The 21,915-nt window shown below is 41.4% G+C and overlaps 3 protein-coding genes across 33 annotated transcripts in view; 1 reads left to right on the top strand and 2 right to left on the bottom strand.

Annotated features, from left to right (window-relative positions):
• Positions 1-383: 383 nt before the first annotated feature.
• LOC115112067 (NADH dehydrogenase [ubiquinone] iron-sulfur protein 3, mitochondrial-like) lies at positions 384-6,274 on the bottom strand. The gene is made up of 7 exons (XM_029638813.2): positions 6,167-6,274; positions 4,481-4,537; positions 4,116-4,213; positions 3,643-3,792; positions 3,323-3,448; positions 995-1,114; positions 384-662 (listed from the first exon to the last, which is right to left on the bottom strand). The coding sequence occupies exons 1-7, from the start codon at positions 6,219-6,221 to the stop codon at positions 501-503; spliced, it is 768 nt and encodes a 255-aa protein (XP_029494673.1). The 5' UTR covers positions 6,222-6,274; the 3' UTR covers positions 384-500.
• Positions 6,275-11,035: 4,761 nt separating this feature from the next.
• On the bottom strand, positions 11,036-16,137 carry ptpmt1 (protein tyrosine phosphatase mitochondrial 1). Of its 2 annotated transcripts, none has more exons than XM_029638812.2 (4): positions 15,943-16,137; positions 14,142-14,222; positions 11,889-12,080; positions 11,036-11,751 (listed from the first exon to the last, which is right to left on the bottom strand). In XM_029638812.2, exons 1-4 carry the CDS (start codon positions 15,943-15,945, stop codon positions 11,620-11,622), a joined length of 408 nt encoding a protein of 135 aa, XP_029494672.2. In that variant the 5' UTR covers positions 15,946-16,137; the 3' UTR covers positions 11,036-11,619. The 2 variants fall into 2 exon arrangements, with proteins under 2 accessions (XP_029494672.2, XP_029494671.2); XM_029638811.2 differs by lacking the exon at positions 15,943-16,137 and adding an exon at positions 14,353-14,637.
• Positions 16,138-16,180: 43 nt separating this feature from the next.
• Positions 16,181-21,915, top strand: part of LOC115112064 (CUGBP Elav-like family member 1) — a 55,174-nt gene continuing 49,439 nt past the window's right edge. For 16 of the 30 annotated variants that reach the window (XM_065011829.1, XM_029638789.2, XM_065011836.1 and 13 more), the window contains exons 1-2: positions 16,196-16,332; positions 17,816-17,860. The gene's annotated coding sequence lies outside the window, so the exon portion shown is untranslated. Of the gene's footprint in view, positions 17,204-17,815; positions 17,861-21,915 lie in introns of all 30 variants that reach the window. The other 14 variants (XM_029638799.2, XM_029638805.2, XM_029638803.2 and 11 more) reach the window with 6 other exon arrangements.

Below are 21,915 nucleotides of genomic sequence, written 5' to 3'. Positions count from 1 at the left end.
TTTTAACATGCACACAGTGCCCTCTTTTGGTTTGCTATGGTAAGGCAGGTAAGGTCTGGGTTTATGGTAAGGCAGGTAAGGTCTGGGTTTCCATCCATGATTCTACTGTATCTTAGTCACTTCTGCTCTGACGTCGCTCGTCCATATATATATAGTCTTAATTTATTCCTACTTAGGTGTGTATGTGTGTAATTTGTTAGATATTATTGCACTGTCGGAGCTAGAAGCACAAGCATTTCGCTACACCCGCAATAACATCTGCTCATCACGTGTATGTGAACAATAAAATTTGCTTGTACTAGTGCTATAGTTTAAACATACACCGTCAAAATGTAATCACTATTCAGCACATCCAACTAATGAAAAAAATATCAAGACAAACAAACGGTTTAGCTTTTGTTTTTATTTACATAAATACTTAAGTGGACTCAAGTGGGACATGAGTCCATCAACAGTACGGAAATATTAAATACGGGGATTTTTATCTCTGGGGTAGATGGTTACTTGTCAGCTGGCTTATCCCCAGCTGGCAGCTCAGGTGCCTTGGCCTCACGGTGGGCTGGGAACACCTCCCACGGACTGTTCAGGTCAAACTTACGAAACTCCTGTGAGAGCTCCACAGGCTCTGCCACCACGCGCTTCACCTCATCATCATAACGCACCTGAGATGTACCAGATGGACAGAATGAAGAACATGGTAGATACCAGCGGAGGCTGATGAGGGGAGGACGTCTCATAATAATAGCTGGAACGGAGCGAATGGAAATGGCATCAAACCTACGGAATCCATACGTTTGATACCATTCCACTCATTCAGCCATTAGCACAAGCTCGTCCTCCCAAATTAAGGTGCCACCAACCTCTTGTGGTAGATACAATACTTTAGTATTGTGAAGTCGCATGTACAGATCTTAGGATAGGATTAGGTTATAATTTGGCCTTTAATGCATGTGCACGACATGGGACATTTCTCAGCATTCTTATCTGACCTTACCTCCACAAATCCTGACAGTGGGAAGTCCTTCCTAAACGGATGCCCCTCAAAGCCATAATCTGTCAGAATACGTCTCAGGTCAGGGTGGTTGGCGAAGAAAACTCCATACATGTCCCACACCTAATAACACAAGCACAAAAAGGGAGTGTTACCAAAAACCTAAGTTTACCAGTAAACTACCAGAATTTTGGTAACATTCAAGTTTTTATTTTTGTGACTTCTAATGGCCTTTTAGGGTACTTCAGATTATCCAGGCGTCTGTAGTTCTCTGGCCCTGTGTGGCCTTAAAACATGTAAAACATATAAAATAATCAAAACACAGTTAAATAAAAAAATTGAATGACAAAGCTGTAAAACATTATCCTAAATATAAACCATCAATTTAGTGAATATCATTGTTGTTTAATATATAGTTGAAGTCGGAATTTTAAATACATTTAAACTCAGTTGCACAATTAGACATTTAATCCTAGTAAATATTCCCAGTCTTCGGTCAGTTAGGATCACCACTTCTGACCCACTCCAAAGAAGTTTACATACACTCAATTAGTATTTTGGTAGCATTGCCTTTAAATTGTTTAACTTGGGTCAAACATTTTGGGTAGCCTTCCGCAATCTTCCCACAATAAGTTGGGTGAATGTTGGCCCTTTCCTCCTGACAGCTGGTGTAACAGTCAGGTTTGTAGGCCTCCTTACTTGCACACAATTTGTCAGTTCTGCCCACAAATGTTCTATAAGGATTGAGATCAGGGCTTTATGATGGCCACTCCAATACCTTGACTTTGTTATTCTAAAGCCATTTTGCCACAACTTTGGAAGTATGCTTGGGGTCATTGTCCAATTGGAAGACCCATTTGCGACCGAGCTTTAACTTCCTGACTGATGTCTTGAGATGTTGCTTCAATATATCCACATCATTTTCCTTCCTCATTATATCTTCTATTTTGTGAAGTGCACCAGTCCCTCCTGCTGCAAAGCACCCCCACAAATGATGCTGCCACCCCCGTGCTTCACGCTTGGGATGGTGTTCTTTGACTTGCAAGCCTCCCACTTTAACTCCTAACATAACGGTGATCATTATGGCCAAACAGTTATTGATTTTTGTTTCATCAGACCAGAGGACATTTCTCCAAAAAGTATGATGTTTGTCCCCATGTGTAGTTGCAAACCATAGTCTGGCTTTCTTATGGCGGTTTTGGAGCAGTGGCTTCTTCCTTTCTGAGCGGCCTTTGAGGTTATGTCGATATAGGACTCGTTTTACTGTGGATACAGATACTTTTGTACCTGTTTCCTCCAGCATCTTCAAAGGTCCTTTGCTGTTCTAGGATTGATTTGCACATTTCGCACCAAAGTACATTCATCTCTAGGAGACAGAACGCGTCTCCTTCCTGAGCGGTGTGACGGCTGCGTGGTCCCATGGTGTTTATACTTGCGTACTATTGTTTGTACAGATGAACGAGGTACCTTCAGGCATTTGGAAATTGCTCTCAAGGATGAACCGGACTTGTGGAGGTCTACAATTTCTATTCTGAGGTGTTGGCTGATTTCTTTTGATTTTCCCATGATGCCAACCAAAGAGGCACTGAATTTGAAGGTAGGCCTTGAAATACATCCACAAGTACACCTCCAAATGACTCCAATGATGTCAATTAGCCTCTAAAGCCACGACATCATTTTCTGTATTTTTCAGGCACAGTCAACTTAGTGTATGTAAACTTCTGACCCACTGGAATTGTGATACAGTGAATAATATGTTAAATAATCTGTCTGTAAACAATTGTTGGAAAAATGACTTGTGTCATGCACAAAGTAGATGTCCTAACCGACTTTCCAAAACTATAGTTTGTGAACAAGTGGCATGAATTATCCTTTATATCCCCCCTCCACACACACACACACATTTTACTATGTCAATATGTCTTTGTTATTCATATTTGAAAAAAGTCAATAATTGGAAAAGTTGCAGTTAATTGAAAATAATGCCTTTGTTGATCAGATGCTTTAAAAAAAAATAATTAGGATATTTTCTCTTGAACCATATGGTGTCTCCACTAGGAAATCTTGGAGAACATAGACAGATGTATCCTGTATTAATATATATTTTTTTAAATGTATAAATGACCAAAGTCACAATAGATTGCCATAGATTACCTGTTAATTACCAGTAACTTTGGTAAATGACTTCTAGCTTGGCAAACCTATCCTTTCATTAGAATTTGCATTTTGGCAGGCAAAATATAAATTCTGAGTTGCCAACACAAAAATGTTACATTGAAATCTTAGAATCCTTCAAGTAAAGCATTCTTACGATGTAACGGTCAGACTTACCTCCCTCTCGTACCAGTTGGCTGCGTTGTGGACAGACACAGAGGAGTCTACTGGGGTGAGCTCGTCGGTGTAGGTCTTCAAACGGATCCGGGAGTTGTAGCGCAGGGAGAGCAGGTTGTACACAATCTATTCGCCAAAGAAAACAGACTTAGACATAAAAACTTCACCTCTGATTAGATCAGGGTTTATCAAAGTAATCTGGTTCAATTCTATGTTTGTGTCTGAACACACATTCAGAACCACAAAAATAACAAAGCACTGTCATGAAGAGAGAGGTATACTATTGGAACAACAGCCTGGGGGTCTGGACGGAATAGTACCTCAAAGCGATTCTGACGGGTGGGAATGTCAACTGCAGTAAGGTCAATCATGTTTCGGAACTGAGCGTTGCTGTGGTCTCTCAGAAAGGTCAACACAGGGATGACCCCGTCAGGATGGATCATCACCTCCAACTCATTGTAACACGTCACCTGAAGATATAACATGCATCCTTGTGAAGCTCATATGGCTTTAAAATGACATTCAATTAGCTATACCAAACGGCAAGCTTTTTAAGAAGGTAAATACAGATTAAAATGACTTTAGTGGTCAATTGTACACTAGGATTTGATACAAGACTCTTGTGTGGGCTCCTTTCTAACCTTATGTGTATGTTCCCCATGTTTGAGATAAGCATTTTGGATTTACAGTACAGTTTCCCTTAAGGGTTGCTCAACATTGTATGATTGTGTGGCTGTCTTTGTGTTAAAGCTGACTATTCATTATAGCAGTTGGTGCAATTACATTATCTTACCTGGACTTGCTGCACATATTTAGGAAGCATTTCAGCCACATATTCTCCAAAAGCTGCAAGTTGGTTATGGGTGACCGCATCCTTGGGTCTAACAGTGGCTACACAGAGATAAGGCACATGAATATTTAAAAAAATTTTTTTAAGGATGAGGCAATACAATTATTGTTGCACTCAATCATCTATTGTATTCAGTGTTGCAAAGATCACTGACTGCATTTAAAACTAAATGGTTAGACAATTGTACTACATTGGGTATGGACTAGGACTTTGCGGGGTCAACATACTGAGGATGATTATCTACAATGTGCACCATAAAGACAAATGCCACGGGCTGGGTGAATTCTACTAGACACTGGTATACTCACGTTTTGTTTCAGTAGTCTCGGATCTCGCTTGCATGAGACATGGGCTTCGATTGGCAACTGTAACATATTACATAAAATAACATTACGTACTCAATGTGAGCTAGTTGACTGCTCGTTAACTAGCGGCTAAGCGACTAACACTTTTACATTACTTGACTCAGTTATGGCTACATAACACTGTCATAACAAGGATATAGCTAGCTAATAGATACACTGCATGACCAAAAGATTCTGGACACCTGCTTGTCGAACATCCCATTCCAAAATAATAGGCATTAATGTGAAATTGGTCCCCCATTTTCTGCTATAACAGCTTCCACTCTTCTGGAAGGCTTTCCACAAGATGTTGGAACATTTCTGTGGGGACTTGCTTTCATTCTGCCACAAGAGCATTAGTGAGGTCGGGCATTGATGTTGGGCGATTAGGCATGGCTCGCAGTCAGCGTTCCAATTCAGCCCAAAGGTGTTCGATAGGGTTGAGGTCAGGGCACTGTGCAGACTGCCAGTCAAGTACTTCCACACCGATCTCGACAAACCATTTATTTATGGACCTCACTTTGTTCACAGGGGCATTGTCATGCTGAAACAGGAAAGGACCTTCCCAATGCTGTTGTCACAAAGTTGGGAGTACCGAATCCTCTAGAATGTCATTGTATGCTGTAGCGTTAACATTTCCCCTTCACTGGAACTAAGGGGCATAGCATGAACCATGAAAAACATCCCCAGACAATTATTCCTCCTCCACCAAACTTTACAGTTGGCACTATGCATTCGGGTAGGTAGTGTTCGCCTGGCATCCACCAAACCCAGATTCGTCTGTTGGATTGCCAGATGGTAAAGCGTGATTCATCACGCCAGAGAACGCGTTTCCACTATTCCAGAGTCCAATGGCGGTGAGCTTTATACCACTCCAGTCAACATTTGGCATTGCGCAAGGTGATCTTAGGCTTGTGTGTGGCTGCTCAGCCATGGAAACCAATTTCATTGAGCTCCAGACGAACAGTTCTTGTGCTGACATTGCCTCTAGAGGCAGTTGGACAGACAATTTTTACACACTAGAGCACTTGTTTTGCCTGCCACTTCACGGCTGAGCCGTTGTTGCTCCTAGAAGTTTCCACTTCACAATAACAGCACTTCCATTTGACCGGGGCAGCTCTAGTAGGGCAGACATTTGATGAACTGACAACAGTGCCACGTTGAAAGTCACTGAGCTCTTAAATAAGGCCATCCTACTGTGAATGTTTTCCTATGATGATTGCATCGTGTGTGTTTGATTTTATACACCTGTCAGCAACAGCTGTGGCCGAAATAACCAAATCAACACATTTGAAGGTGTGTCCACATACCTTTGTATATATAGTGTATTATAAGCATACATGCCTGTTAAGAGTCAAGTTATAAATTGACATGGCAATGTGCGTTCCAGGTCGTCTGTTTAAGTCGTACAGCACAGATGAACAACATCTGACTTGCGTTTAGCAAGCCTCTAGATGCGCAGTGTGACAACTAAAATCCCGACCTGGAACATAACCACTGACTTGCTAGCCAATTTGACGGAAGGTCAAGTGAGAACTGTCTGACTACAGATAGCGCGATCTTAACAACAATATAAATGCGTTATCACGCACATTAACTATAAATAAAGACAGCATGTTAGTGCACAGTTAATGCTCGAAATATACTTACGACTCAAAGTCCTGCTAAAACCTCCGCGAACAAAACGCACTAACGACGCCGCCATGTTTTTTCAATGACGTTGTCAATTTTCTTCTTCTGTTTTTTTTTTTATGACGCTGGGTAGTTTAAACGCACAAATAGAACGAGACAGATATTTCACCGGATGTAAATGTAAGGCATCCGCTTGACGTTTCCACTCGAAAATAGGACCAAAACGGCGAATGAAAGATAGCGGAAGCGGATGATGAAGTAAATTCTGAATAAAATGGCGGTAGAATCAAGGAGAATTCGAGTATTGCCCAAAATAATGAAAAACGGACCAAAGTAGTGTAGTGATGATAATGACCCTTCGTATCTAGTAGGAGTACGGGTTGTTAATGAGGAGCTGCTGAGCAGAGTACCGATTTTGAATAAACCATGAGTTATCCAAACTGATTTAATACATTTGAAATGTCGTGTGTGTCTTCTGAGCAGGGCACCTCTCAATGAGGTTTTATCTTGCGTTTCGTGGGAAGTAGATTTTGAAGAGATTAAACATATTCCTGGAGTGATTTGAAGCACGTCGAGTGAATCGTGTGGTGAAAAGTGAAGTCTGTTCTTTTGTTTTTTCAAATGCAGTCTCTTCCTACTCAAGTGCCGTTATGGTATATTAACTACGCAGTCAGAGCATTTATCCCAAGACCAATGCAGTGTGATCATTGTAAAGGTTTTGGTCATGTTTCTTTATTTAACCAGGTAGGCTAGTTGAGAACAAGTTCTCATTTACAACTGCAACCTGGCCAAGATAAAGCAAAGCAGTTCGACACATACAACAACACAGAGTTACACATGGAATAAACACAATCAATAATACAGTAGAAAAAGTCTATACAGTGTGTGCAAATGAGGTAAGATAAGGGAGGTAAAGGCAATAAATAGGCCATGGTGGCGAAGTAATTACAATATACCAATTAAACACTGGAGTGATAGAAGATGAATGTGCAAGTAGAGATAATGGGGTGCAAAGGAGCAAGATAAAAAAAACAGTATGGGGATGAGGTAGTAGGATGGGTTATTTACAGGTGCAGTGATCTGTGAGCTGCTCTGACAGCTGGTGCTTAAAGCTAGTGAGGGAGATAGGACTATCCAGCTTCAGTGATTAGCAAGTGTTTGCAGAAGGGAGAAGCCGAGATGTGCAAGTTGTGGAAAGGATCATATGTGTTATAAAAGTGATGAATATGTGACGTTGCAATTGCGGTGGGAACCATGAAGTCATGTCTTCCTGAATACCACTCAAGGATGAAAGGGAATGAGGTGGCCAAAGTCAGGGTTGTACAGAGCATTTCATATGCAGCAGTTGTGACAAAGGGTTGAGGGTTTGAATGGTGCACCAGAAGAGTAGTGGATAGGCCTACACTTCAGAATGCATGGGTTGCCTTTCACCAGCAGATCCTGACATTTTAAAGGTTAAGAAGGTGGACTGTGTGGCATTTATAGCTATGGTAATTAATGGCACTGCCAAGGTGGAGAGAAGGCCCGGAAAGATAAAAATCATAGTGATTGCGGCGAAGCAGATCCCGGGGCTGAAAGATTTGTCAGCAAAAGAGTTACATGCAATATTGGCACAAGCCGTACCACCCTCTCAGGTCCTAGAGGCCGAGAAGGGAGATATGGAGAACTAAAAGGAAGTGGGAGTTTTGTTTGTTTTGGCAATGTAACTATTTACATTTACATTTTACATTTAAGTCATTTAGCAGACGCTCTTATCCAGAGCGACTTACAAATTGGTGCATTCACCTTATGACATCCAGTGGAACAGTAGTGCATCTAAATCTTTTAAGGGGGGGGGTGAGAGGGATTACTTTATCCTAACCTAGGTATTCCTTAAAGAGGTGGGGTTTCAGGTGTCTCCGGAAGGTGGTGATTGACTCCGCTGTCCGTGAGGGAGTCACCTGGTAGGAGCGACCTGTCAGGTAGGACGCAATCCAAGCGTGGGCCGCGCCGGAGATGCCCAACTCGGAGAGGGTGGAGAGGAGGATCTGATGGTTCACAGTATCGAAGGCAGCCGATAGGTCTAGAAGGATGAGAGCAGAGGAGAGAGAGTTAGCTTTAGCAGTGCGGAGCGCCTCCGTGATACAGAGAAGAGCAGTCTCAGTTGAATGACTAGTCTTGAAACCTGACTGATATGGATCAAGAAGGTCATTCTGAGAGAGATAGCGGGAGAGCTGGCCAAGGACGGCACGTTCAAGAGTTTTGGAGAGAAAAGAAAGAAGGGATACTGGTCTGTAGTTGTTGACATCGGAGGGATCGAGTGTAGGTTTTTCAGAAGGGGTGCAACTCTCGCTCTCTTGAAGACGGAAGGGACGTAGCCAGCGGTCAGGGATGAGTTGATGAGCGAGGCGAGGTAAGGGAGAAGGTCTCCGGAAATGGTCTGGAGAAGAGAGGAGGGGATAGGGTCAAGCGGGCAGGTTGTTGGGCGGCCGGCCGTCACAAGACGCGAGATTTCATCTGGAGAGAGAGGGGAGAAAGAGGTCAGAGCACAGGGTAGGGCAGTGTGAGCAGAACCAGCGGTGTCGTTTGACTTAGCAAACGAGGATCGGATGTCGTCGACCTTCTTTTCAAAATGGTTGACGAAGTCATCTGCAGAGAGGGAGGAGGAGGGGGAGGAGGATTCAGGAGGGAGGAGAAGGTGGCAAAGAGCTTCCTAGGGTTAGAGGCAGATGCTTGGACTTTAGAGTGGTAGAAAGTGGCTTTAGCAGCAGAGACAGAAGAGGAAAATGTAGAGAGGAGGGAGTGAAAGGATGCCAGGTCCGCAGGGAGGCGAGTTTTCCTCCATTTCCGCTCGGCTGCCCGGAGCCCTGTTCTGTGAGCTCGCAATGAGTCGTCGAGCCATGGAGCGGGAGGGGAGGACCGAGCCCGCCTGGAGGATAGGGGACATAGAGAGTCAAAGGATGCAGAAAGGGAGAAGAGGAGGGATGAGGAGGCAGAATCAGGAGATAGGTTGGAGAAGGTTTGAGCAGAGGGAAGAGATGATAGGATGGAAGAGGAGAGAGTAGCGGGGGAGAGAGAGCGAAGGTTGGGACGGCGCGATACCATCCGAGTAGGGGCAGTGTGGGAAGTGTTGGATGAGAGCGAGAGGGAAAAGGATACAAGGTAGTGGTCGGAGACTTGGAGGGGAGTTGCAATGAGGTTAGTGGAAGAACAGCATCTAGTAAAGATGAGGTCGAGCATATTGCCTGCCTTGTGAGTAGGGGGGGAAGGTGAGAGGGTGAGGTCAAAAGAGGAGAGGAGTGGAAAGAAGGAGGCAGAGAGGAATGAGTCAAAGGTAGACGTGGGGAGGTTAAAGTCGCCCAGAACTGTGAGAGGTGAGCAGTCCTCAGGAAAGGAGCTTATCAAGGCATCAAGCTCATTGATGAACTCTCCGAGGGAACCTGGAGGGCGATAAATGATAAGGATGTTAAGCTTGAAAGGGCTGGTAACTGTGACAGCATGGAATTCAAAGGAGGCGATAGACAGATGGGTAAGGGGAGAAAGAGAGAATGACCACTTGGGAGAGATGAGGATCCCGGTGCCACCACCCCGCTGACCAGAAGCTCTCGGGTGTGCGAGAACACGTGGGCAGACGAAGAGAGAGCAGTAGGAGTAGCAGTGTTGTCTGTGGTGATCCATGTTTCCGTCAGTGCCAAGAAGTCGAGGGACTGGAGGGAGGGGAGGCATAGGCTGAGATGAACTCTGCCTTGTTGGCCGCAGATCGGCAGTTCCAGAGGCTACCGGAGACCTGGAACTCCACGTGGGTCGTGCGCGCTGGGACCACCAGATTAGGGTGGCCGCGGCCACGCGGTGTGGAGCGTTTGTATGGTCTGTGCAGAGAGGAGAGAACAGGGATAGACAGACACATAGTTGACAGGCTACACAAGAGGCTACGCTAATGCAAAGGAGATTGGAATGACAAGTGGACTACACGTCTCGAGTGTTCAGAAAGTTAAGCTTACGTAGCAAGAATCTTATTGACTAAAATGATTAAAATGATACAGTACTGCTGAAGTAGGCTAGCTGGCAGAGGCTGCGTTGTTGACTATGTAGGCTAGCTGGCAGTGGCTGTGTTGTTGACACTACACTAATCAAGTCGTTCCGTTGAGTGTAGTAGTTTCTACTGTGCTGCTATTCGGGGCTAGCTGGCTAGCTAGCAGTGTTGATTACGTTACGTTGCGTTATTTATTAGGTTGGATTACGTTAGTTTTACTATTAAGTATGTATTAATAAAATTGTTTGGTTTTAAACCGTCCAGTTGGTGGCGGGAAGCTTAGCTTAGTTGCCACTCTGTTCAGGTTCATTCAACTCCTTGTGGAATGTTAAGAGACCGATATCCAGGGCTGGTGTGGTCTGCAGTTGTGGCCAGTTAGATGTACTGCCAAATTCTCTAAAATGTTGGAGGCGGCTTATGGTACTTTCTCTGTCTTGTAACAGCTCTAATGGACATTCCTGCAGTCAGCATGCCAATTGTATGCTCCCTTAACTTGAGACATCTGTGGCATTGTGTTGTGACAACTGCACATTTCAGAGTGGCCTTTTGTCCTCAGCACAAGGTGCACCTGTGTAATGATCACACAGTTTAGTCAGCTTCTTGATATGCCACACCTGTCAGGTGGAAGGATTATCTTGGCAGAGGAGAAATGCTCACAAACAAGAATGTAAACTAATTTGTGCACACAATTTTATAGAAATAAGCTTTGTGCATATGGAACATTTCTGGGCTTTCATTTCAGCTCATGAAAAATGGAACCAATATTTTAAAAGTAGCATTTTATATTTTTGTTCTGCGTCATTATATACTTTCCTGTGGATATTGTTTCACATTCCTACTGCCAAAAGGACCAACTGCACAGACAACCGCTAAAGTACGTTAACATATCACTTTATTCAACATGGTTTGTAGAGGTCGTGAGAGTAACCTTTCCTGATTCAAACGCTCATTTCAACCTGGGCTTTCCAGACAATTAGGCCTCGTGTTCACTCCGGTTATGTTTCAATGGATTAAGTTTCAATACCTTTTATAATAATATAATTATTTTCCCATATGTTTTTACAACCCATATAGAATACTATCAAACGATCAGTGAAATTAGTACCAACGAAAATGTCACTAATTTTCTTAACATAGAAATTGTAATCAAATGTCCTAATTAAGGAAGAAAAAAAATCTGTAGAAACATGCTTTTAAATACACCCCCTTCACCCACCTGTCAGTACTTTGATTGGGAGGGCAATTTATTATACCCCATGTTCTGATGAGCTGTGATGACACTTGAATTATACAACATTTGAGAATTATACAATATACACTTGATCCAGTTGAGTAACAAAACTATGTAAAAGAATGAGCTCAAGGTCAAAAATCCCTTCAAGCAGCATATTGTTCGTCTTGACAACGCTAAATTTACAGTTTCTGTATAAGTGCAATAAGTATGCTGGCAGCCTCACTCTTAAATGGAACCTCCGCCACAGACTTGCTGATGGTACCGCCGAAGCATCTCCAGCTGTGATGAACGAATTATTACATGTGGTCGGACAGAGGCCAACATCTGACATGCTTCCTCTGGACTCCAGCAGTGTATCTGTAAACAGACAAACAAACTGATGTATAAGTTAGGTAAATACAACTAATTCAGTACTAGTGATGATCAGGATAGCCAGCAGTGGCAATCGATGGATAGCAAAGACTGTCGTTTGCTGGCCAAAGCCCTCGACTCACCCTTATGATGTATGCAGCAGCTAGTGTAGCACTGCGACAGCGTCCAGCCTTACAGTGAACATACACACTGGAGCCCTTTTCCCGGTGACTGAGTGCAAACTCCACTCCTCTGTGCAGGTTCTCTAGACTGGGCACACCGGTCAGGTCCACTGTGCTGAGTCGCAGCTGCTCCACCCCCTCGGCTTTCCACTCCTGTTTCAGAACAAACAAAGCTGTTTCTAATACAAATTCACATTTGCTATTATAAAACTCACAACAAGCCATGTTTGACATACAGGACATTCCCCAGACCTTGCGTACAAGAGCACCACGAAGCTACTTTTTAAATTCGAGGTTCTGTATCTATTTGTGGCAATTAAACTACTGTACCAATTAGAGGTCGGCCGATTAATCGGAATGGCCGGTTAATTAGGGCCGATTTCAGGTTCTCATAACAATTGGAAATCGGTATTTTTGGACACCGATTTCTTTCTTTCTTTAACTAGGCAAGTCAGTTAAGAACACATTCTTATTTTCAATGACGGCCATTGAATGGTGGGTTAACTGCCTCATTCAGGGGCAGAACGACAGATTTTTACCATGTCAGCTCGGGGGATTCAATCTTGCAACCTTACAGTTAACTAGTCCAACGCTCTAACCACCTGATTACATTGCACTCCACGAGGAGACTGCCTGTTACGCGAATGCAGTAAGCCAAGTTAAGTTGCTAGCTAGCATTAAACTTCTTATAAAAACAATCAATCATAATCACTAGTTAACTACACATGGTTGATGATATTACTAGTTTATCTAGCGTGTCCTGCGTTGCATATAATCGATGTGGTGCGTATTGTTGCTCTAATGTCTACCAAACCATAAACATCAATGCCTTTCTTAAAATCAATACGCAGAAGTATTTTAAACCTGCATATTTAGCTAAAAGAAATCCAGGTTAGCAGACAATATTAACCAGGTGAAATTGTCACTTTTCTTGCGTTCATTGCACGCAGAGTCAGTGTATATGCAACAGTTTGGGCCGCCTAATTTGCCAGAATTTTACGTAATTATGACATAACATTGAAGGTTGTGCAATGTAACAGGAATATTTAGACTTATGGATGCCACCCGTTAGATACAATACGGAACAGTTCCGTATTTCACTGAAAGAATAAACGTCTTGTTTGAGATGATAGTTTCCGGATTCGGCCACATTAATGACCTAAGGCTCGTATTTCTCTGTGTTAACATGTTATAACTAAGTCTATGATTTGATAGAGCAGTCTGACTGAGCGATGGTAGGCAGCTGCAGGCTCATAAGCATTCATTCAAACAGCACTTTTGTGCGTTTAACAGCAGCTGTTTATGACTTCAAGCCTATCAACTCCCAAGATTAGGCTGGTGTAACCGATGTGAAATGGCTAGCTAGTTAGCGGGGTGTGCGCTAATAGTGTTTCAAACGTCACTCGCTCTGAGACTTGGAGTAGTTGTTCCCCTTGCTCTCCAAGGGCTGCGGCTTTTGTGGAGCGATGGGAAACGCTGCTTCGAGGGTGGCTGTTGTCGATGTGTTCCTGGTTCGAGCCCAGGTAGGAGCCGAGGAGAGGGACGGAAGCTATACTGTTACACTGGTAATACTAAAGTGCCTATAAGAACATCCAATAGTCAAAGGTTAATGAAATACAAATGGTATAGAGAGAGATTTTCCTATAATAACTACAACCTAAAACTTCTTACCTGGGAATATTGAAGACTCATGTTAAAAGGAACCACCAGCTTTCATATGTTCTCATGTTCTGAGCAAGGAACTTAAACGTTAGCTTTCTTATATGGCACACATTGCACTTTTACTTTCTTCTCCAACACTTTGTTTTTGCATTATTTAAACCAAATTGAACATGTTTCATTATTTATTTGAGGCGAAATTGATTTTATTGATGTATGATGTTAAGTTAAAATAAGTGTATATTCAGTATTGTTGTAATTGTCATCATTGCAAATAAATAAAAATAAAACGTTTTTTTTTTTGGTCCTCCAATAATCGGTATCGACGTTGAAAAATCATAATCTGTCGACCTCTAGTACCAATGGATAGAGAAGGGCCAGCCCGCCTAGACAGGCTTTTGTTCTAACTGCTCTACCACACCTGAATCAGTTTATCAAGGTCCTGATGATGAGCAGCCAAGTAGGTAGATTATGGAGCAGGACTGAAATAATATTCCACACCGCTCTCCAAGAGGACGGCCATTGAATTTCATAGGAAGTAAATCATCAGCTCACCTCAACTGAGTTGCAGAAGTACTTTGTTTCAAATTCCTCGTTCATGGTTATTACCCCCCTGACATTTTCTGTCTGCACCAGCTGGAAGTAGAAAATAATGTTGATGGCAATGTTTTTTCCCATTAGAAAATCAGTTGCTCGTGCATGCCAGCTACAAGTAGAAGACTGGACGAGTTCACAAAACCAAAAATAATTAGCTAGCTAACGTTACCTCATTAGTCATTGATTTGAAAGGCAGGGCTCCTAGAATGACAGTCTGGTCCACGCGATTGAACCACCGTCTTGAGGATACTTTTTCCATGACAACATTATACGCTAATGTGGGATAAAACAGTACCCTTGCTAACACCCCAGACATGATGACACCACAGCGTAGTCAGCACCTCTAATGTTAAAGCAAATTCCAAATCCGACATACATGCCTGGCACACCACAAACCAACAAGATCTAAATGAATGGGACGAAAACGTGTTGTTCTAGAGTTACTATTCAACCTAACATGCTACTTCGCCTTGTGGCCCGGAGGACTTATTACACAAAGTAAATTGTTAGGTTGAAGAAAAATAACCAGATACGTTAATATATTTGCCATAGGATCGTTCCGAGAGTTTATATCTATCTACAAGCCATCAGACTGCTGAACACGTGAACTGGACTGACCACCTGCCCTGATTCCCCGCACGTTAGCACATATCACAACTGCTGCTACCAGACTCTTATTATACCGTTGTCCCCAATATGCGTGTAAATATTGTACTATAAATTGTGCCTTCCTGTATTATACTTATGCTAAAATGTTTATTCTATTCTACTGCCATTTACTTTGTTCCTATTCTTATTTTTTTTTACTATTTTGTATTGTTGAGAAGGAACCTGTAAGTAAGCATTTCGTTGGACGATGTATGCATATCCTCTAATAAAACTTGAAACACATACCCAGTATCTGTGCTTTAGAGAAGTCAGGATGAGTGTCTCGTCTCTAACACGAAGCTCCGATTCAAACTCTAGACAGATATGCAAGCGTTATGTAAAAATACGTTCGGTATTCACCAAATGTGGGGTTTCAATGAGCAACTATCTTCATTTACTCCCGTGACGGCCGGTATGTACCTCCAAAAAAGGATTAAAAAATGTCTTCCATGCATCAGGGGGAAAAAAAACAACTATTCGGCACCTACAATGTATTGAGCTGTTGTAGACTTCCGACCTGTGCATGGCAATAAGGTTAGTGCTATCCGGGATCATTGGGATGTGAGTGAATAGGCATTCTTTCGATTGCGTGTACATTTATATTTAAACCTTTATTTGAATATCGGCCTCAATGGGACTAAATTAAGACAGTTGCTCAGCGAAACTCCATATCTGGTGAGTAACACACGTATTTCGACATAACGATTGCAGAGCTGTCCAGTTTGAATCGGAGATTCCTGGGCCTTGGAGGGAAGACATGTCATACACACCATCAACTTCTCTAAAAGCAGATACAGGGGCAGGATCAGCCAGCTGTCAAAACCTGAGAACTAGCAGCTGAAAAACATGACCATTTGTGTATTGCTTGTTTCAGACGGTGTTTTACAACAGACATCTCAGAATTCGTTTCACATGCTGCCCAAAATATAGTTTTTCCCTTGCACCTGATGAAGAGGCAGCTTACATCAAAATGCACTGATATATATATATATATATATATATATATATATATATTGAATGGCAACGCAATAACTTTGCATGTGACCATCGAGCTATAAAATAACAGAATGACTACATAACATCCTCCCATGAGAAAGGATATAGAACTTACCATGTTTTGACAGAGGGGACACTTGTTATTCTAAATGGCACAATGGGTCCAAAGGCGCCCCGAAAACTCAAGAAAATGTGTTAAATATAACGCACATTTAGAAAAAGCTTTAAAAAAATATTTAGCTAACGTTGTTTGGTCCAACCTTCACTTCAATTAAAAAAACATCCTCGACGGTCACACCCCCAATCCCCTGTTTCCGAGAGTTTGATGGTAAATGCAGGAAAGACCGCCATTTTGCAAGATAGAAGTACAAGTCTAAAAGTGAGCTGGACAAGAAAATAATCGAAACAATTAATAAACCACCAAAAATACACTTAGCACAGTGATAGCGCACTGTGTTGGCTAAACACGTAGGTAGTCGCATTTTACAGTTAAGACATCACACAGGTAAGTAGGGTAAAAGTACAATTATTCGCCAGCTAATTTATCTAGCTATCAAATAAATGTGTTTATCCGACGCTAGATAGCGGCGCACATTCGGCTTGTTTATGGATCAGTCAGCTGGCTCAGCAAAGAGTCACAAACAACATGCGTCATTAAACTGCTTTCCAGAAAACTAGCTAGCCGTTTGCTAAATGGAACCATTCTTACAACAACAAAAACATAACTGCTAGCTAATGTTCCCAAATACGCATGATTCTTCTTTTGATAATGTTTGCATTTAGCTAACAGAAGACTGAAATAGCCAGTAGGTGTGCTAATCAACAAGCTAACGTTACTAGTACCACCGAGCCTGGTTCTAAACAGATAACTGTTAGCCTCACACTACGAGTTGGCTAGCTAGCAACAACACTTGCTGTTTCATAGAACAGTTACTGTTAACTGCCACATCTGCTAATATATTGGATTTGATGCTCAATACACTAAAAACAAACACCCAAAGCATCTATTTATTTCTACTCGCCTAACGTTTGAACAAAAATGTCTAAATGTTGAATTGAGACGAGATCTGTTGAACATTTCCAATTTTTAAAACCCTTGCATCAATCAATATAATAGTTAGCTAGTAACGTTCGTAAACTAACTAAATGAGGGTTGAGGTCAGTCTACTTCCCTCGAACGTCTGTTCTCAGGCCACATACGAGTGAGCTGCAACAGTGGCAGTTCAAAAACAGTGGTTGAGGCTTGTGTTCTTCAAGGGCAACTGTTTAAGTTGCCAGTATACAGTAATTGTTGTTAGATATCACGACAAAACAAAAATGATTCTGACTGGTGTCTTCATAAGTGTGACTTCGATGGATCTCTCTGCAGTGCACCGGCAAGTCACATGCCTACAGTTCGCTGTATCCATATACAATGTAACCTATTTTCAAATCTAGCGTTTTCATACATAAGAATGTAGCTGTCAAATGCAACTGTTATGTGTCTAGAGAATTGCTGATGCATGATAGATAACTGGTTCTCTACAAGTTCATTGGGATTAATGAGTCATTTTATGAGATGGAGTTTAGTTGAACAGACCAGTGGTCATAACCTCACATGACATACATTTTTCATTATGCATACAAGATGCAGCATAAGCAATGTTTGACACATTTATAGAAACTGATTGCATACAAATAATTCAGTCATGTCACTGGTGCATTACAATTTGACCTATAGCACTGGTAATGTGCTACACTGGATGGGGGTAGTATGCATGACAAGTTGAAGATGGCTTGTTTTAGTTATTCAATGCAGTTGAGTTGTCATGGAACCATGGAGTCCTCCAAACTGGAGAACTTGACTATTTATGTTAGCAGGTTTAGATCTCGGAAGCAGATCATCAGCCCTGACTCGTCTTATTGCTTAAAATGCGAAAGTGAGAATCAGTGGCTGTTAAATGTCAATCGCACAGATTTGGTCATTATATGTATCTGTTTGTTAACAGGATAAAGGGGGAAGAACCATTACCTACGTGACAAGCAAACCCAGGGTAAGTCATCAGGCTAGGCATTCTCAGCCCCCCTTCTCTCTGATTAGAATCTACTGCTTAGAGGTAGACTACATCCCCATAAAGTCATTTTAAGCAATGGTCTCAGCTGGCTTAAAATGGTATTCAGAGAGCTGTAGTAGTAGTAGCCTGTTGGGTCACTGAAACAATATGGCTATTTCAATGCCTTGATGCAGGGCAAGTAGGCTATTTAAGTCATGGCCAGAGATTAATTTTCATCACATGGGCAGAAAAAGCACGAGGTTCTAAACATGATTGCCATCGTAGCCTTCTTATGGCCGAATTGAAATGTTTCTAACAGAAGAAATATAAAAAGCAAATGCATGAGAACAATTTGGAGATTATGGGGACATTGTCAGACCAAAGGTGAGGACACAACAGTTCACCTGAATCCAAACATTACATTTTTAATTGGATGTGCATTTTACATTTACTGTACTTTTCACAGCATTTGCCAGTAATGTAATCTGGATACATTCAGTAACAAATCAAGAATATTCATTGAAATGTTGGGGTAGGTACAACAATAACAAACAATTAAGCTCTCCTAGGTTTGCGATTGAGGAACTGAAGCATGCACACTTGTAGTTTGTTTGGAGCCCAGCCCATCACAAAATAACTTGTTGTTTATGCAATCCAAAAATGTTCAATCTGGGTCAGGTGGGCATCATTTGAAAGCTTATTCTATTGCCAAAATGTTTTGCTAAGTTATAAAATACGATCTTAGTGTTAGGCTTTCACAAGGCACTGAAGACAAACAGATTGTCATTTTGGTGCATATATAATTGAGTCATGAGTTCATTCAAGTGCCTGTAACTGGGAATCAAAATGGCACGCACATACTCCATTATTTCATAATGATGCTTTACATTGGTCCAAATGTGGAATCCGTACCCTCATTCTGAGCTAGTCATTCAAAAATTATGGTCCACAGATCTAAGGGAATCTGAACAACCCTTTAACAGAATATGGAAAATATTACCTTGGTGTCCCGTAATCAGAACCATCAATTTATACATTTAAAATTTGTTCAGACTGTATTTAACACCATGAAAAGTTTTATGATGAAATTTGCCCCAACATCCAACTGTTCACTGTGTCCCCTAAATCAGGTAGGCACATTCCTTCATATGATGTAGGAGTGCCGTGCAGTTAAATGCTTCTGGGACGAAGTGCATGAATGTACATTTGAAATGTGTTGCATCTTCTGTGTTACTTAACGATGACAGCTCCTTGAATCTCTCAATCAGAGACAATTATTGCTGGCAGGCAACACTGCCGCAAAAAAAGATGTTGGCTCTTAAATGGCAAATAGCCAACTCTGAAATCGCCAGTGAATACAGTTAGAAGTTGTAACATTAGAATTATCGACGGTGAGAATGAATGGTGCTAGTCAAGCAACAATTGAGGTCTGGATAAATATACTTGACTCTGTAAAGAATAATCTCAGGTAAAGCCTAACACATACATACAAAATATACACTCAGTTGCCAGTTTATTAGGTACACATTCACGGTACTGCAAACCAACCTGTGTTGCTATGCGGGGTGGGAAGAGGTGGAAAACATGGTTTCTGTGGGGGGGGTCTCCTTTCTTTACATACCAACTTTATTATTACAAAATTCTGTTATCAATATAATTTCTCTGTATGTATTCGTACTTTGTATTTTTTTTTTGCTTTAGTGTGCGTTCTGCGGCCAATTCTTCTGGGTCACTTATATCCCAGCCTTATAGTTAACGTACCTGCATTATGTTGCACAATAAGACTGGGATACAAACAACAAAAAATAATTGGCCGCAGACCACACACTTGAATGCACTCTTTTTTTCGTTTGACATTTTGCACTATCACTTAAGTTAAACTTATTGACTTACTGTTGATTTAATCAGTATTTCTTTGTTTGTTTTTGCCATGAGGTCTTGTGGTTACTAGTTGCAGAGGTGTGGTGCCTGTTGTTATTTGGGAGGTAACTAGTCAGCAACATAGGTGAAGTTGGACAGTTTCCATATGTGTCACACTAATTTGGATTGTACACACTTGTGTTTATGTTGTTTTAATAAATGCTTTGTTCCTGTAACTGTGATGTCCACATTTATAACGGTAATGATGATAACATTATAAATTATAACAATAGCCTACAGTGTCGTTTAAAAAAAGGGTTGTGTATGAGGCCTTAGATTTAGCCTCTGAGTGCTGTATTTCCTTTTATTGCATCATGATTTGTCAACAGGCTTTTAGATGCCATTTTGAAAGAAAGACACAAAGATGTTGTGGAATGCTATGGAGTAATTCAATGATTAAGTGAGGGGAGATGACTCCCTTTGGCTGAATTTTCACATGGGTGTGACAGACCCCTCCTTGTACCGTTATAATTTTTTCTCCTTGTATTATTATATATATATGTATTATTATATATATATATATATATATATATATATATTAACTAGGCAAGTCAGTTAAGAACAAATTCTTATTTTCAATGACGGCCTTGGAACAGTGGATTAACGGCCTTGTTCAGGGACAGAACAACAGATTTTTACCTTGTTAGTTCGGGGATTCGATCTTGCAACCTTTCGGTTACTAGTCTAATGCTCCAACTAGTCCACTAGGCTACCTGCCGCAGAATAAGAATGAAAAAAATCGAAGAAAAATACTTACTATTTAGTTTCTCACTGACCAGTCTCAGAGAAAATACAGTGCCTTCAGAAAGTATTCATACTACTTTACTTTTTCCATATTTTGTTGTTACAGCCTGAATTTAAAATGGATTAAATATAGATATTTTGTCACTGGCCTACACACACTACCCCATAATGTCAAAGTGGGATCCTGTTTTTTGAATTTTATAAAATCATAAGAAATGAAAAAAAGTATTCCATCCCTTTGTTATGCCAAGCCTATATACAGTGGGGCAAAAAAAGTATTTAGTCAGCCACCAATTGTGCAAGTTCTCCCACTTAAAAAGATGAGAGGCCTGTAATTTTCATCATAGGTACACTTATAGTCAACCCACAAAACCAGGGAGGTTTTCCAATGCTTCGCAATGTAGGGCACCTATTGGTAGATGGGTAAAAAAACAAACAGATATTGAATATCCCTTTGAGCATGGTGAAATGATTAATTACACTTTGGATGGTGTAGCAATACACCCAGTCACTACAAAGATACAGGCGTCCTTCCTAACTCAGTTTCTGGAGAGGAAGGAAACCTCTCAGGGATTTTACCAAGAGGCCAAAAGTGATTGAAAAACCATTGGAGTTTAATGGCTGTGAGTGGAGAAAACTGAGCATGGATCAACAACATTGTAGTTACTCCACAATACTAACCTAATTGACAGAGAGAAAAGAAGGAAGCCTGGACAGAATACAACATATGCATCCTGTTTGCAACAGGGCACTCAGGTAATACTGCAAAAAAATGTGTCAAAGTAATGAACATCTTGTCCTGAATACAAAGTGTTATTTTTAGGGCAACTACAACACATTCGTGAGTAGCACTCTCCATATTTTCAAGCATAGTTGTAGCTGCATCATGTTATGGGAATGCTTGTAATCATTAAGGACGGGGGAGTTTTTCAGGATAAAAAATAAATGGAATAGAGCTAAGCACAGGCAAAATCCTAGAGGAAAACCTGGTTCAGCCTGCTTTCCACCAGATACTGGGAGATTAATTCACCTTTCAGCAGGGCAATAACCTAAAATGCAAGGCCAAATCTACACTGTAGTTGCTTACCAAGAAGACAGTGAATGTTGACTTGAATCTACTTGAAAATCTGTGGCTTGGGCAGTATCCAGATTGTCATACCAACCTTGTGTTGCGCCGTACTGGGATATTCGGTAATACCAGCACTGGACATAAGGGCCGCTGTTTTCAAAACCCACTAATACGTTGTAATCCGAAGGTTAGCAATTCTAACAAGTACAAGTAAAATCCTGTAGAGAATGCTAACGAGCGCATTACAAACTTTTTGTACAGTTTCTGACATAAAGTATACAAGTAACTCAAATTCTATTCACAGTTTTATGCACGCACAAAA

The sequence above is a fragment of the Oncorhynchus nerka genome, linkage group LG27 (genome assembly GCF_034236695.1).
Source record: "Oncorhynchus nerka isolate Pitt River linkage group LG27, Oner_Uvic_2.0, whole genome shotgun sequence".
NCBI lineage: Eukaryota > Metazoa > Chordata > Actinopteri > Salmoniformes > Salmonidae > Oncorhynchus > Oncorhynchus nerka.
Note: the sequence above shows the minus strand (reverse complement) of the source record. Positions and strands in the feature narration are given on the sequence as shown.

What these genes read in the sequence shown, in the direction of transcription:
- LOC115112067 (XM_029638813.2), bottom strand. Translation starts at nt 6,221, where the DNA reads ATGGCGGCGTCGTTAGTGCGTTTTGTTCGCGGAGGTTTTAGCAGGACT. An exon ending in AATATGTGCAGCAAGTCCAG is followed by an intron (nt 3,793 to 4,115) that starts GTAAGATAATGT and finishes TTATATCTTCAG; the next exon opens with GTGACGTGTTACAATGAGTT. An exon ending in CCCGTCAGAATCGCTTTGAG is followed by an intron (nt 3,449 to 3,642) that starts GTACTATTCCGT and finishes TTTGGCGAATAG; the next exon opens with ATTGTGTACAACCTGCTCTC.
- ptpmt1 (XM_029638811.2), bottom strand. Translation starts at nt 14,499, where the DNA reads ATGTCTGGGGTGTTAGCAAGGGTACTGTTTTATCCCACATTAGCGTAT. An exon ending in TCAAATCAATGACTAATGAG is followed by an intron (nt 14,223 to 14,352) that starts GTAACGTTAGCT and finishes TTCTACTTCCAG; the next exon opens with CTGGTGCAGACAGAAAATGT. An exon ending in CTGCTGCATACATCATAAGG is followed by an intron (nt 11,752 to 11,888) that starts GTGAGTCGAGGG and finishes GTCTGTTTACAG; the next exon opens with ATACACTGCTGGAGTCCAGA.